Source organism: Miniopterus schreibersii (assembly GCF_964146895.1).
Source record: "Miniopterus schreibersii genome assembly, chromosome: 8".
Lineage (NCBI taxonomy): Eukaryota > Metazoa > Chordata > Mammalia > Chiroptera > Miniopteridae > Miniopterus > Miniopterus schreibersii.
Window position 1 is genome coordinate 41,917,837 of NC_138109.1, and position 12,643 is coordinate 41,930,479.

The 12,643-nt window shown below is 34.6% G+C and overlaps 1 protein-coding gene across 2 annotated transcripts in view; it reads right to left on the reverse strand.

Moving 5' to 3' along the window:
- DNAI4 (dynein axonemal intermediate chain 4) overlaps positions 1-12,643 on the reverse strand; it is a 63,431-nt gene that overhangs the window by 36,887 nt on the left and 13,901 nt on the right. For both annotated transcript variants that reach the window (XM_081144701.1, XM_081144702.1), the window contains exons 4-5: positions 11,447-11,559; positions 3,174-3,327 (exon numbers count right to left, since the gene is read on the reverse strand). In XM_081144701.1, the coding sequence (XP_081000827.1) occupies positions 3,174-3,327; positions 11,447-11,559 (267 nt within the window). The remainder of the gene's footprint in view (positions 1-3,173; positions 3,328-11,446; positions 11,560-12,643) is intronic.

Sequence of the window (12,643 nt, forward strand, 5' to 3'; positions counted from 1 at the left end):
TAGCCCCTTATCAGATGCATCCTTGGCAAATATGTTCTCCCAGACCGTGGGGTTCCTTTGTATTTTGAGGCTGATTTCTTCTGCCGTTCAGAAGCTTTTAGTTTGACATAGTCCCATTTGTTTATTTTTTCTTTTGTTTCTCTTGCCCTAGGAAATATATCGGTGAAAATTCCACTGCGTGAGATGTCTGTGACTTTACTGTCTATGTTTTCTTCCAGGATTTTAATGGCTTTGAGACTTATATTTAAGTCTTTTATCCATTTTGAATTTATTCTTGTGTATGGAGTAAGTTGGTGATCTAGTTTCATTTTTTTTGCATGTACCTGTCCAATTTCCCGAATACCATTTATTGAAGAGACTGTCTTTACTTCACTGTATGCCGTAAGCCCTTAAAAGTGGGAACAAGACAGGGTTGTCTGCTTTCACCACTCTTACTCAACATAGTACTGGAAATCCTTGCCATAGCCATCAGACAGGAAGAAAACATAAAAGGCATACAAATTGGAAAGGAGGAAGTAAAACTGTCATTATTTGCAGATGACATAATATTGTACATAGAAAACCCTAAAGACTCCACCAAAGTACTACTAGATTTGATAAATGAATTCAGCAAGGTAGATGGATACAAAATTAACATCCGAAAAGTGACAGCATTTTAATACACCAACAATGAACTCTCAGAAAGAGAAACTAAAAAAAACAATACCACTTACTGTTGGAACAAAAAAATAAGATACCTTGGAATAAACTTAACCAAGAATGTAAAAGACCTGTATTTGGAAAACTACAGGACAATGAAAAAAGAAATAGAGGAAGATATAAACAAGTGGAAGTATATACCATGTTCATGAATTGGAAGAATATCATTAAAATGTCCATACTACCCAAAGCAATCTATAGATTCAATGCAAGTCCTATTAAAATACCAATGGCATATTTCACAGAGCTAGAACAAATATTCCAAAAATGCATATGGAACCAAAAAGGACCCCAAATAGCCGCAGCAATCTTGAGAAAGAACAGAGTAGGCCCGGCTGGGCGTGGCTCAGCAGTTGAGCGTCGACCTAGGATCCAGGCAATTGGGGTTTGATTCCCAGTCAGGGCACATGCCCGGGTTGTGGGCTTGATCAATGGCTCTCTCATCATTGATGTTTCTATCTCTCTCTCTCTTCCTCTCTTTTCCCCTCTCTGAAATCAATAAAGATATATTAAAAAAAAAAAAAAAAGAACAGAGTTGGAGAGATCACTTTACTGGATATCAAACTATACTACAAAGCCATTGTAATCAGAACAGCCTCGTATTGGTACAACAACAGACATATAGATCAATGGAACAGAACAGAAACCCAGAAATAGACCCACACCATTATGGTCAGTTAATATTTGACAAAGGAGGCAAGAGCATACAACGGAGTAATACTTACTTTTTAATTACAAGAATTAAGTCAGTGTTTACTTTCTGATTTCAACAATCATGTAAACATACTTTAAAGTACTTTTTAGATGTTTTTCCAAATATAAGTCATCATTGTGATAGTTTCTTAATGTTAATGATGTTTTAACGCTTTTACTTAAATGTTTTACATATATTTTACATTCTATATCTAGTAATATCATTATCCATAGTTGTCAGGGTCTAGATATCGCATTTCTTATATCTTTTAACTCTCATTCTTAATGGCTTTAAAAAAAACAGAAACTAGTAATCTTTATTAATTTAGTGTACTTTTAACAAACCTTATCTAAGGGAATCTTAAGAGCCTAAATGGGTGTTTTCCTTCAGAGAAGACTTGTACTAGCTTATAATAGTAGCTAGGAGACCCTAATGACCTGGTACAACTTGAGATAATTGAGATCTTCTTAAGGGTCTGGGCTTAATAAAATAATCGCTTTTAGCTTTCTCAATTTGTTGGGGACCCAAGACTTACTGGTGGACTCTAGATCCATGAGCTAATATAACATTTGTTTCTAGCATCTCTCGCTTTCTGATTTCAGATCACTTATTTATCTCTGTGTTATTTTTCCCTTCCCTTTTTTTGGTCCTAGTAGCTTTCGTTTATGTCATATAAACTTATTTATTTATTTTACTTATTTATTTTTTGTTAATCTTCACCCGAGGATATTTTTTCCATTGATTTTTAGAGAGAGTGGAATGGAGGGAGGGAGGGGGAGAGAGAGAGAAAAAAAGAGAGACATAGATTGATTGCCTCCCACAACCTGACCAGCCGCAGGAACTGAAGCCAGGGATCGAACCTGCAACCCAGGTATATGCTCTTGACCAGGATTCGATCCCATGACCCTTCAGTGTGTGGGCCAACATTCTATCCACTGAGCCACCCCAGCCAGGAATGTCATGTGAACTTCTAAAAGTACGTTATTCAAGATCTAATTGTACTATATTTTATAGTGCAAATAATTCTATAATATTTTATATTTGGATAAGAATAATGCCCTAAAAAATATTTTAGTGGATTTTTTTATCACTACTCATCATATTCAAATTATATTTGAAGCTAAATAATTTGAATAACTACATTAATAATTTATTTGTAGTAACTATATCAATTTCAAACAGCGGACTTCAGAGCAAGGAAAATCATCAGAGATAGACAGTGGTGTTACATAGTGATAAAGGGGTCAATTCTTCAAAAACAACAATCCTTACTTAATATGTATGTGCCTAACAACAGAGGTTCAAAATACATAAGGCAAAAACTAGTAATCTATTTATAGTCATTAATAAAGAGAAATGGAAAATCTCTAATATAATAAAGTCAATTATTTTCCCATAACATATATTCCCTTAAGTTCTGAATATAAAAATGTCAGTCCTTTCTTTTTTAAATTGAAAATAATTTATATATGCATAAAAATCATTAAAACCTATATTGAGGCTTAGAAGCTTCCTTTATTTCTTTTATGATTTAACTTAGAAGTTCCTCTACTTTTAAAAGAATATGGTAAAGTCATGGGTTCCTCCTTTAGAAAAAAAGTACATACAGCATAAACATTTTAAGTATAATTTCACAGGGCACATAGAGTAACAAATAGTTTCACCAGGCACATACACCACAGTATTTATCCAGGTACCCCCAAGGATAGAAACAAGAATAAGAAATTCCATCTTAGCACTCAAATTACAGAAGCAATGTAAACAGTTGAACCATACATACAGCACTTTGTCAGCTTCTTCAGCTTCTGTAGAAATCATGACTGTTGGTAGGTTAAAAAATGTCATTGTTTCTGTCTCTGTGAGTAGTATCTCTACAGTCTTCTTTAAGTCTTCTATTACAGGTTTTCCATCTGTTTTCTTCTTAACTGGTAAATCTAAAATGCACAATACAAATCATTTACTGATTGCTATTTTAAAATTTCATTTCATAAGTTATTGTGATAGGTCATACATTAGAGGTGGCTTTATATGGTCAAGAATCAGGACATGTTGAGAGATGTAGTCTGTCCAATTCCTCTGAAGCCAAACTGAATCTTACAGCCCATAAACAGTCTCTGTTTCTAATACAATAAGCATACCCGTCTCATACTTTTAGTCATAGCTCCAAAAGCATTCCATTACATCTCCCATAATATTAACGGAGAATGGGGTGAATGACTGTTGATACTACTCAAGAATATGGGCAAGTGTATTTTGGGACAATAGTATACAACCCTTCTTTGAGCCTAAGCTAACTTCTAGTCTATCTCTACAACAACCTTTTGTTGTTTGGCCTTCTTATCAGTTGTCTTTCGATTTAGATTACAGCCCACACCTCTAATCATCTTTACCAGGAGCTAAAGACTCTCCAATGAAAGTTCTGCTTAAATATAGGATCAAAATAGGCTCAATATCCATGTAAGTAATACAGGGAAAAGGGTTAGCCTCAAGCCTTTAGGCAAACCAGAGGTTCAAGTTCTTTAAAAAAATTTCATTCAGGACTGGGGAAGTTGGACTTGGGTAATAAAGAGCCATGACAAGGTATATAGGTCAGGCAGAGTGCAATGCTTTCTGTTAAAAACAGGATGTGAAGAAGGAATCCATGAGTCTTTGGGAAGGGTTAAGCTTGAATAGCTTTAGAAAAACAGAATTTAAGGGTGTACTTTCCAGAGACTAAGGCTCAGTCTCCTCTTAAGAAGGCCCAGAGCCTGAGAAAAACACTTCTTATAATCTAAAAAAATCCACAAGTTATTAATTCCACTAATTCCAGGAAATTAATAGTCTAGTCAATCTTCTAATGGCAGAGGAACTACCATTCACAGACAAAGCCCTAGGTTGGCAAAAAGGATTTTTGCCTGGATCTATCAACCATTGTCTGAATGTTGTTTAAATTTGGTATATATTGAAAAATTGTCTGAAACTCCCCCATATAACCTATAGAATCTATTTCGTGGGTCAGATCCCCTAACACAATTAGATCTTGACTACTTATCCCTCTCCACCTGGAAAAGTATCCCACATTTATCAATTTGCCTTGCCTGCTCCTATTTACTCCCAGTAATGGAGAGAACACTTCTCCATTCCTGACAGTTCTTCTGGAAGGGAGCTCTAGTATGACAACCTTGGCTCCTCTCCATACCTTTACAAATGATATACCTTACGAGGGTTGGGGTGGGCCTGAGGTGGTCTAGATTCTTTAGTGAATGGGTGGGTAGGTCTGTCAAATTTGGGAGTTCAAGAGCAGGACTTTATCCATAATGTCATATTTTGTCTCCAATCTATCACAGCTACCCTTACTATATTTTTCAATTAAAAAGGGTTGCTATTATTTGACTACCTTTGGAGACCCCAATAGACAGGAATCTGTGAAGCCTTCCTTGGTTCCTACTTAGGCTAGAATTGGTGTGATACAATAACAATACAATTGAGTCGCAAAAGCATTTTATTCTTCTCTCCCTACAAATGGACTATATGCAGCAAATCAAGATACTCTATGAGTTTATGTAAAAGGTAGATAGCTATTACTTATTCATTTATTCAATGAGATCATTCAGAGACAATCTGTGTGTAAGGTGCTGTTTGGTCCCTACCTTGCAATAAAATCACAAGCTTTTCTAATCGTAAGCTTCCTTTTGATTATAAATAAAGCAATGGTTCTAAACTTTAGCATGCATCAGAATCACCTGAAGAGCATATTAAAGATTGCTGGGACTCACAGCTAGACATTTTTTAAACATTTAATAAACATTTGATTTTAGAATCATTTTACATATACAGAAAATTTGAAAAACTATTATAAAGAGTTCCTTCCTGTTTCCCTTCACCCAGTTTTTCCTATTGTTAACAATTATTAAAACTAATAAGTCAATATTGATACCAATATTGATACATTATTATCAAAAGCCATACTTTATCACAATTTTCTTAGTTTTTAACTAATTTCCTTTTTCTTTTCCAGGATCTCATCCAATATGCATTACATTTAGTCATCTTATGTCCTTAGGCTTCTCTAGACTGTGACAGTTTCTTAAACTTCTCTCATTTTTGATGACCTTGAGCTTTGAGGAGTACTGGTCATGTATTTAGTAGAATGTCCTTCGATTTGGGTTTGCCTGATGGTGGGGAGGGGTTATGGATTTCTGGTAGGAAGATTACAGAGGTAATGTGTCATTCTCATCTTATATCAAGGGTACATGCTATCAACATGTCTTACCATTGATCATGTTAACCCTGAACTGAGGTAGTGTGTCAGGTTTCTCTGCTGTCAAATTACTCTTCTCTGTATCCAGTACTCTTTGGAAGGCAATCAATATGCAAAACCCACACTTAAACAGGATGGAGAGTTAAGCTCTGCCTTGTTGAGGGAGGAATATCTATGTTAATTATTTGGAATTCTTTTGTACAGATTTTTCTATTCCCCCCATCTATTTACTTGTTCAATCATTTACTTACATCAGTATGGACCCATGAGTATTTGCTTTATACTTTGGAATATAATCTAATATTACACTATTTATTTTGTTGTTGAAATTTTTCACCTTTGACCATTGGAAGCTCTTTCTGTCGGCTGCTGTGTCCCTTTCACTACCTCTACCATTTTTTGTTTGTTTATTTTTATTGTAGTTTTCTTTCTTAGCATTTGTTTACTTTCTGATCCCTGCCACAAACCTAGAATGCATCAATTCTCCAAAGATTCCTGTTTCCTTTTATTAGAGAATGGTATTAGAAACCAAGATCTGGGTACTGGGTAGCTATTGCTACTGGGATATCATTGTTTCTAGGCTCTTCAGACACTGTTCCTAGCAGACAGAACTAGGAAATATTTCCTTTTATACTAACCCATGCATACATCTATATCAATATACATATATTAATCTGTATCTATATTAAGCTAAACATGAGTTCATATTAATGTTTCTGATTCTCATCTAGTGCCACATGTATAATTCTAACCTCCCTTTGTTTTATGGTCATCTTCCATTCCAACAACAGTGTAAAATCTGCTTCCCGCCATCTGCCTTCCATTTGTTTACATGTTCAAACCTAGTATACGTGTACAACGGTTCAGAATTGTTTACCTATACTCCCTTGAAAAATGACTTTATCAACTAGAGTACACTGTTTTATGTGCAGTTCCATGTTTTAAATCTTACACAATCTACTCAATATCAATATCATTTAGGTCTACACCTTCCCCCCTCAACCACCACCACTCTTTCAGTGAGGTGATGTCATACATTTGTAAGTTATATTCTGATGTCACAGTTTGTATTCCATTCAAAGGTCCTTTAGCTTCTTCATTTCTTAATGTAGATATATTAAAGTTCACTTTTGTGCTGTAAGATTCTAGAATTTATAAATGTATACTTTTACGTATCCACCACTACAATATCATACAGAATAGTTTCACCCTCCTGAAAAATCCACTGTTTCACCTATTCAACCCCCTGCCCTCTCCAAGCCCCTGGCAACCAGTGATGTATTTTCTGTTTCTTTACTTTTGCATTTTCCAGAATATCATATACATGGAATTATGCAATGCTACACACGAGACTTTTCAGACTGGCTTACTTGACTTAGCAATAAGTATTTAAGATTCATCCATACTGTTGTGCAGATTTATAGCTCATTTATTTTAATTGCTGAATATTCCATTGTATACATGTACTATTGTTCATTTATCCATTCGCCTATTAAAGGACATCTTGATTGATTCCAATATTTTGTGATTATGATTAAGGGGCTAGAAACATTGGAGTGCAGATTTTCATGTGGATATGTTTTCAAATCAGTTGAATCCTTAGGAGTGGAACTGGATTATATGGTAATACTATATTTAGCTTTATAAGAAACCGCCAAATTGTCTTTCAAATTTGTTGTGCCATTTGCATTCCCATCAGTAATGACTTAGAGTTCCTATTGCTTCTTATCCTTGCTAGCAATTGGTATTGTCAGTTTTTTTGATTTTAGTCATTTTAATGGGTGTGTAGTGATATCTTATTGTTTAATTTGCAATTCCCTAACTACAAATAAAGCTGAGTATCTTTACATATGCTTATCTGCCATACATATATTTTTTTGTAAAATCTTTGTTCTACTCTTTTTTTATTTTTATACAAGTTATCATATATGTAATTTTCTAATATTTTCTCCCAGTATGTGGCTTGCATTTTCATCCACTTAACACTGCCTTTTACACAGTAAAAAATTTTAATTTTAATAAAGCCCAACCAATCAACTTTTTTCTTGCATGGATTATGCTACTGGTATAATATCTAAAATCTCATCACCAATCTAAAAATCACAGAATATTTTGATATTTTCTTCTAGAAATTTTATACTTTTCATTTTACATTTAGGTTTATGATTTATTTAGAGTTAATTTTTGCGTAAGGTGTAAGGTCAGTGTTTATGTTCTTTTATTTTTTTTGCATTTTGACCTACAATTGTTCCATCACAGTCATTGAAAAGATAAGCCTTCCTCTATTGAAGTGCCTTTGTGCCTTTGCCAAAGATCAGTTGATTATACTACTGTGGGTCTATTTTTGGGCTCTCTATTCTGTTTCGTTGATCAGTGTTTACTGTTTTACCAGTATGCTGTCTTGATGATGGTAGCTTTACACTTACTCTTGAACTTAGGTAACTTGAATCCTTCAAATTTGTCCCTTTTTTTTCAGGGTTGTGTTGGCTATTCTAGGTGCTTTGCCTTTATGTCTATAGAAGTTATAGAATCAGTTAGTTGATATATGTAAAAAATCTTGCTGGGATTTCGATAGAGATTGTATTGAATCTATACATCAAATGATGAAGAACTGACATCTAAACAATATCAAACTCCAATGCACAAATAGAGAATACCTCTCAATTTATTTAGATCTTTTTAATTCCTTTCTTCCCTCTTTTGCAGGTTTTGCATACAGATTTGGTCCATATTTTGTTGGGTTTATACCTCTTTTATTCTGCTCTACTATAAATGGTATTGTTTTTGAAAATTTCAAGTTCAAGTTGTTCATTGATGGTATACAGAAAAGTAATTTGCTTTTATATATTATCCTGCAACATTGCAGGATATAAGCTTATTGGTGCCAGGAATTTTTATTTTTTGTAGACTCTTTAGCATTTTCTACATAGACAATCATGTCATCTGCAAGTATACAGTTGTATTTTTTCCTTTCCAATGTATATAAATTTTATTTTTCTTGTCTTGTTAAACTATGGAGGACTTCCAATACAATGTTGAATAGGACTTGTGAGAGAAGACATCCTTCCCTTATTCTGGATCTCAGTGGGGAAACACTCAGCCTCTCATCATTAAATATGTGCCCTAGGGTCTTTTTTGAGATACAACTGACATAACGTTATATTAGTTTCAGGTGTATAATGTAATGATTCAATATTTGCATATACTGCAAAATAATCACCACAGTAAGTCCAGTTAATATTCATCACCATACAGTTACAGATTTTAGCTCCACTCTCCCAGCTACTTTCAAATATGCAACACAGTATTATTAACTACAGTCACCATGCTGTATATTATATCACCATGACTCATTCCTTTTATAACTGGAAATTTGTACCTTTGACTTAGGTTTTTGTATATTTCCTTTATTAGCTTAAGAAAGTTCCTTCCAGCTCTTGTTTTTAAAGTTTTTAAAAATTATGAATAGATATTATTTTTTCATCAAGTACTTTTTCTGCATCTATTGATAGATCATATGGTTTTTCTTATTCAGTCTTTTAATGATAAATTACATTAAAAAAATTGTAAGTGTTGAACCAGCCTTATATTCTTGAAATGGGCTCTATTTGGTTGAGATGTACTATCTCCTTTATAAATTGCTAGATTTTGTTTTCCAATATTATTTTTTAAGATTTTTTTTTGCATTTATGTTCCATGAGAGTTATTGGTCTATAATTTTCTTATGTCTTTATCTAGTTTTAGTATTAGGGTAATGCTATCTCATAAAATGAGCTGGTGAATGTTTCCTCTTTACCTATTTTCCAGAACAAACTATATCAGCGATTTTCAACCCTTATGCCACAGCACACTGGGGAACCACAAGAATTTTTAACACATGCAATACCTGACTATTTAGTCAAGGGCACTGACCTCTTTTCCCTGAGACTGTCAAATTAAAAAATGATAACATCCAGCACAACAATAGCCGTGTGATGTGAATGAATCAAAATTAAATCTATTTTTTTCCTACCTCAGAGGAGATAGGTTTACACATATCAGCACACCACTATTTATGTCTAACCCCCACTCCCAGATATTCCAATTTAATAGGGCTGAAATAAGACTTTACTAGGGGAATTTTAAGAGGTATACCAGATGATGTTAATGTGCATTTAAGATTAAGAAACACTGCTCTAGTCTAAATAATCAGCTATGTGGCAGTAGAATTGTTTAGGTGTAATTCACTTTAGAGACTAGCTTCACCAGCACCTGGCCAAGACCACATAAACATCTGTATCATTCTTCAAGGCTTCCAGGGTGAGGCTGTGTCACGTCTGTTTGTTTTTGATGTAGACAAGCAGAGGAAAGTCTTAGGCAAATCATTTTTATAAAGATTTTAGTCCTTATCTTAAGAACAATGCAGATCCATGGAAGGGTTTTTAAGCTGGCGAGAGTGATTAGATTGTGTTTTTAAACAGATCATTCTGAATACAGTTTGGAAAAACAAACTGGAGGGTGGCAAGAAGATCTGTAGAGAGGGCTGGAGATAGTCATGACAATAATCCAATCCTCTTGGTCTCCCTCTGAGAGGGTGAGTTTCACTCCTGGGACAGATTGTTGATTGCCTAAAATTCTTCGCTAAGTCTTTCTCCCTTACTTTGCCTCTCTCCATATATATAACAACAGAGAGATGGGGACATCAACTATTTAGTTTTCCAACACTCTCTTGAAGCTAGGGGTGACCATGTGGCACATTTCTGGCCAAAAAGATAAAAGCAAAAATAAACAAGAAGAAAAGTCTTCTGGGGAAGCTTTTCTTTCCTGATGAGGGAGAAGTGACTGGGGCAACGGCCTTTCTCCTTCTCCTGCCTCTTACGTGGATATAATGCCCAAGAGGTGGGGTGAATATTTTGAGTCCATGAAGCAAGAAGAAAGGGCTTAGGGAAAGAGAAGAGTGAAGCTGCCATACCAGAGTCTGGCATAATTAAGTCACAAAACCAAGGCCAAAAGTTAGCTACCTCTTAACTTCTTTTAATGTGAGAAAAATAAGACTTTGTTTAAGCTAATGGTAGTTAGGTATTCTGTTACTTGTTGTCAGATGCATGCCTATTGCACCGAAAATGTGAGTCCATCACCAAAAAAGAGGATTCCATCAAGCACTTTTCCAACTGTATCAATATTTTCACTAATCCTTCATTATCATCTTAGAGGGAAAAGCATCCTTACTGTGCTCTTAATGCAAATGCCCCTCAAGTAGGTACTCATTTCTTCTGGTGCTTCTAACCAACCATTATTTCATCATTGTTTTATCTTCACTTTCAAAATCCTTTGCACTACCTCATGGTTTCTCCTTGGCTTGGAGTGGGCCTCTCCCCTTCATTCTGACAAATTACCGTTATCTTTAAAAACCCAATTCAAAAAAGTCAGTGACGTTCTCTGTGAACATTTTCTCTTTTTCTTACCTCAAAGGAGTTAATCTTTCCTTTCTAAGTACTCCCATCACATTCTGCATATGTCTTAGTATAGCATTGATCACAATGTATCAGGATTATTTGTCTCCTGAGTAAAAAGCTGAGTTCTTTAAAAAACAAACAAACAAAAAAACATGGTCTGTGATTCCTCAAGCTGGTGATATAGGAACAGTCACCTTGGGAACTTCTAGAAACATATGGGTAGTTATTACTCTGGTAATATTCATGTGGCTACTGTACACACCAGCATTTGGGAATCATTACCACAGTTCTTTTATCTTAAGTATCTAACAAATAATGAGCATATCTGCTAAAGAAATATAATGGTCTGCTACTGATAAACAGCTGTATTTTCATTACCTGTAAAACTTGTCAGTCCTTCCCGTTTATAGGGTTGTTCTTCTATTTCTTCTGCTGTTGATTCACTAGTTGATAGACTTGACTTAGAAACTGTACTGCTTCCTAAAACTGATCTTTAATAATAACAACATTATTCGTTTATTTAGATGTCAATATGGATAATTAAATATACAAATGAAAAAATCAGATTGAGAAATCAATTATACATAAGCAAAATTGATAAAAATTAGTTCTTCAAACATCAAGGTGATTTTTAATATTCTTTAAGAAGTCATTTTAAATATATTTTAGAGATGAGACATGTCAAAACTATGCCTGAAGTCCTTCAATGGATTCCCAATATATTTAGGGTAAAGACCCAAAAGTATAGCCTACCTACCTAGACCCCACCTTCAGTATCACTCTTTACTTCCCCTCTTCTTTCTTTTCTTTAAGTTCCTCAATCTTGTAGAGCTTTCCTCCTTCAAGACTTCAGCCTAGAACACCCTTCCTTTCATGTGTCACCAGGTTGCTGCTCATCATTCAAATCTCATCTTAACTGTGACTTACTCAATTTGATAAGGATCCTCCCTAGATTTACTTAAAAGAAAATCTGTGTACTCAATGGAAAATCAATACTAAAGAATCCCAAAATAATTTCCTCAAATATATGAACTTAAAATTACTCCATGATATCAAGTGCTTTCTTCCTTTCTATTTATGGTCCCAACTGCACTCCCTGAGGGTGGGTTAAGTTTACCGGAATATCCATTGTTTTGCTTAGCACTCCCATGGATACTCTAGAGCAGCATTCCCCCCCCCTAAATCTCATGCTTAGTTAATATCTGGAACTTTTGTCAGATTGAAAATTACACACTCAAATATTTCGCCATAATCTTTACATTGTTTTAGGATGTATACTGTTTTATTATTGCAAAGACTCTGAACTTCTCTACTATAAGCATTCATAAAATTTCAAGTACAAAAACAAATTTCAAGTACATTAGTATATATGTAATAGATGCATAACATTTCATTTACAAAAAGGAAAATTATAAAATAGGAGAAACCAAACCCTGAGAGAACAGGGATTTGCATGGGAAAATGGGGGTGGGGGAAAGCCACTCTTTCCCAGAAATTGCAGCATAAAAGAAACTGAATAAATATGTCTGTGGGCATGTAATATGGCCCCCTCTTTTGGTTTTTCAGGAAATACAG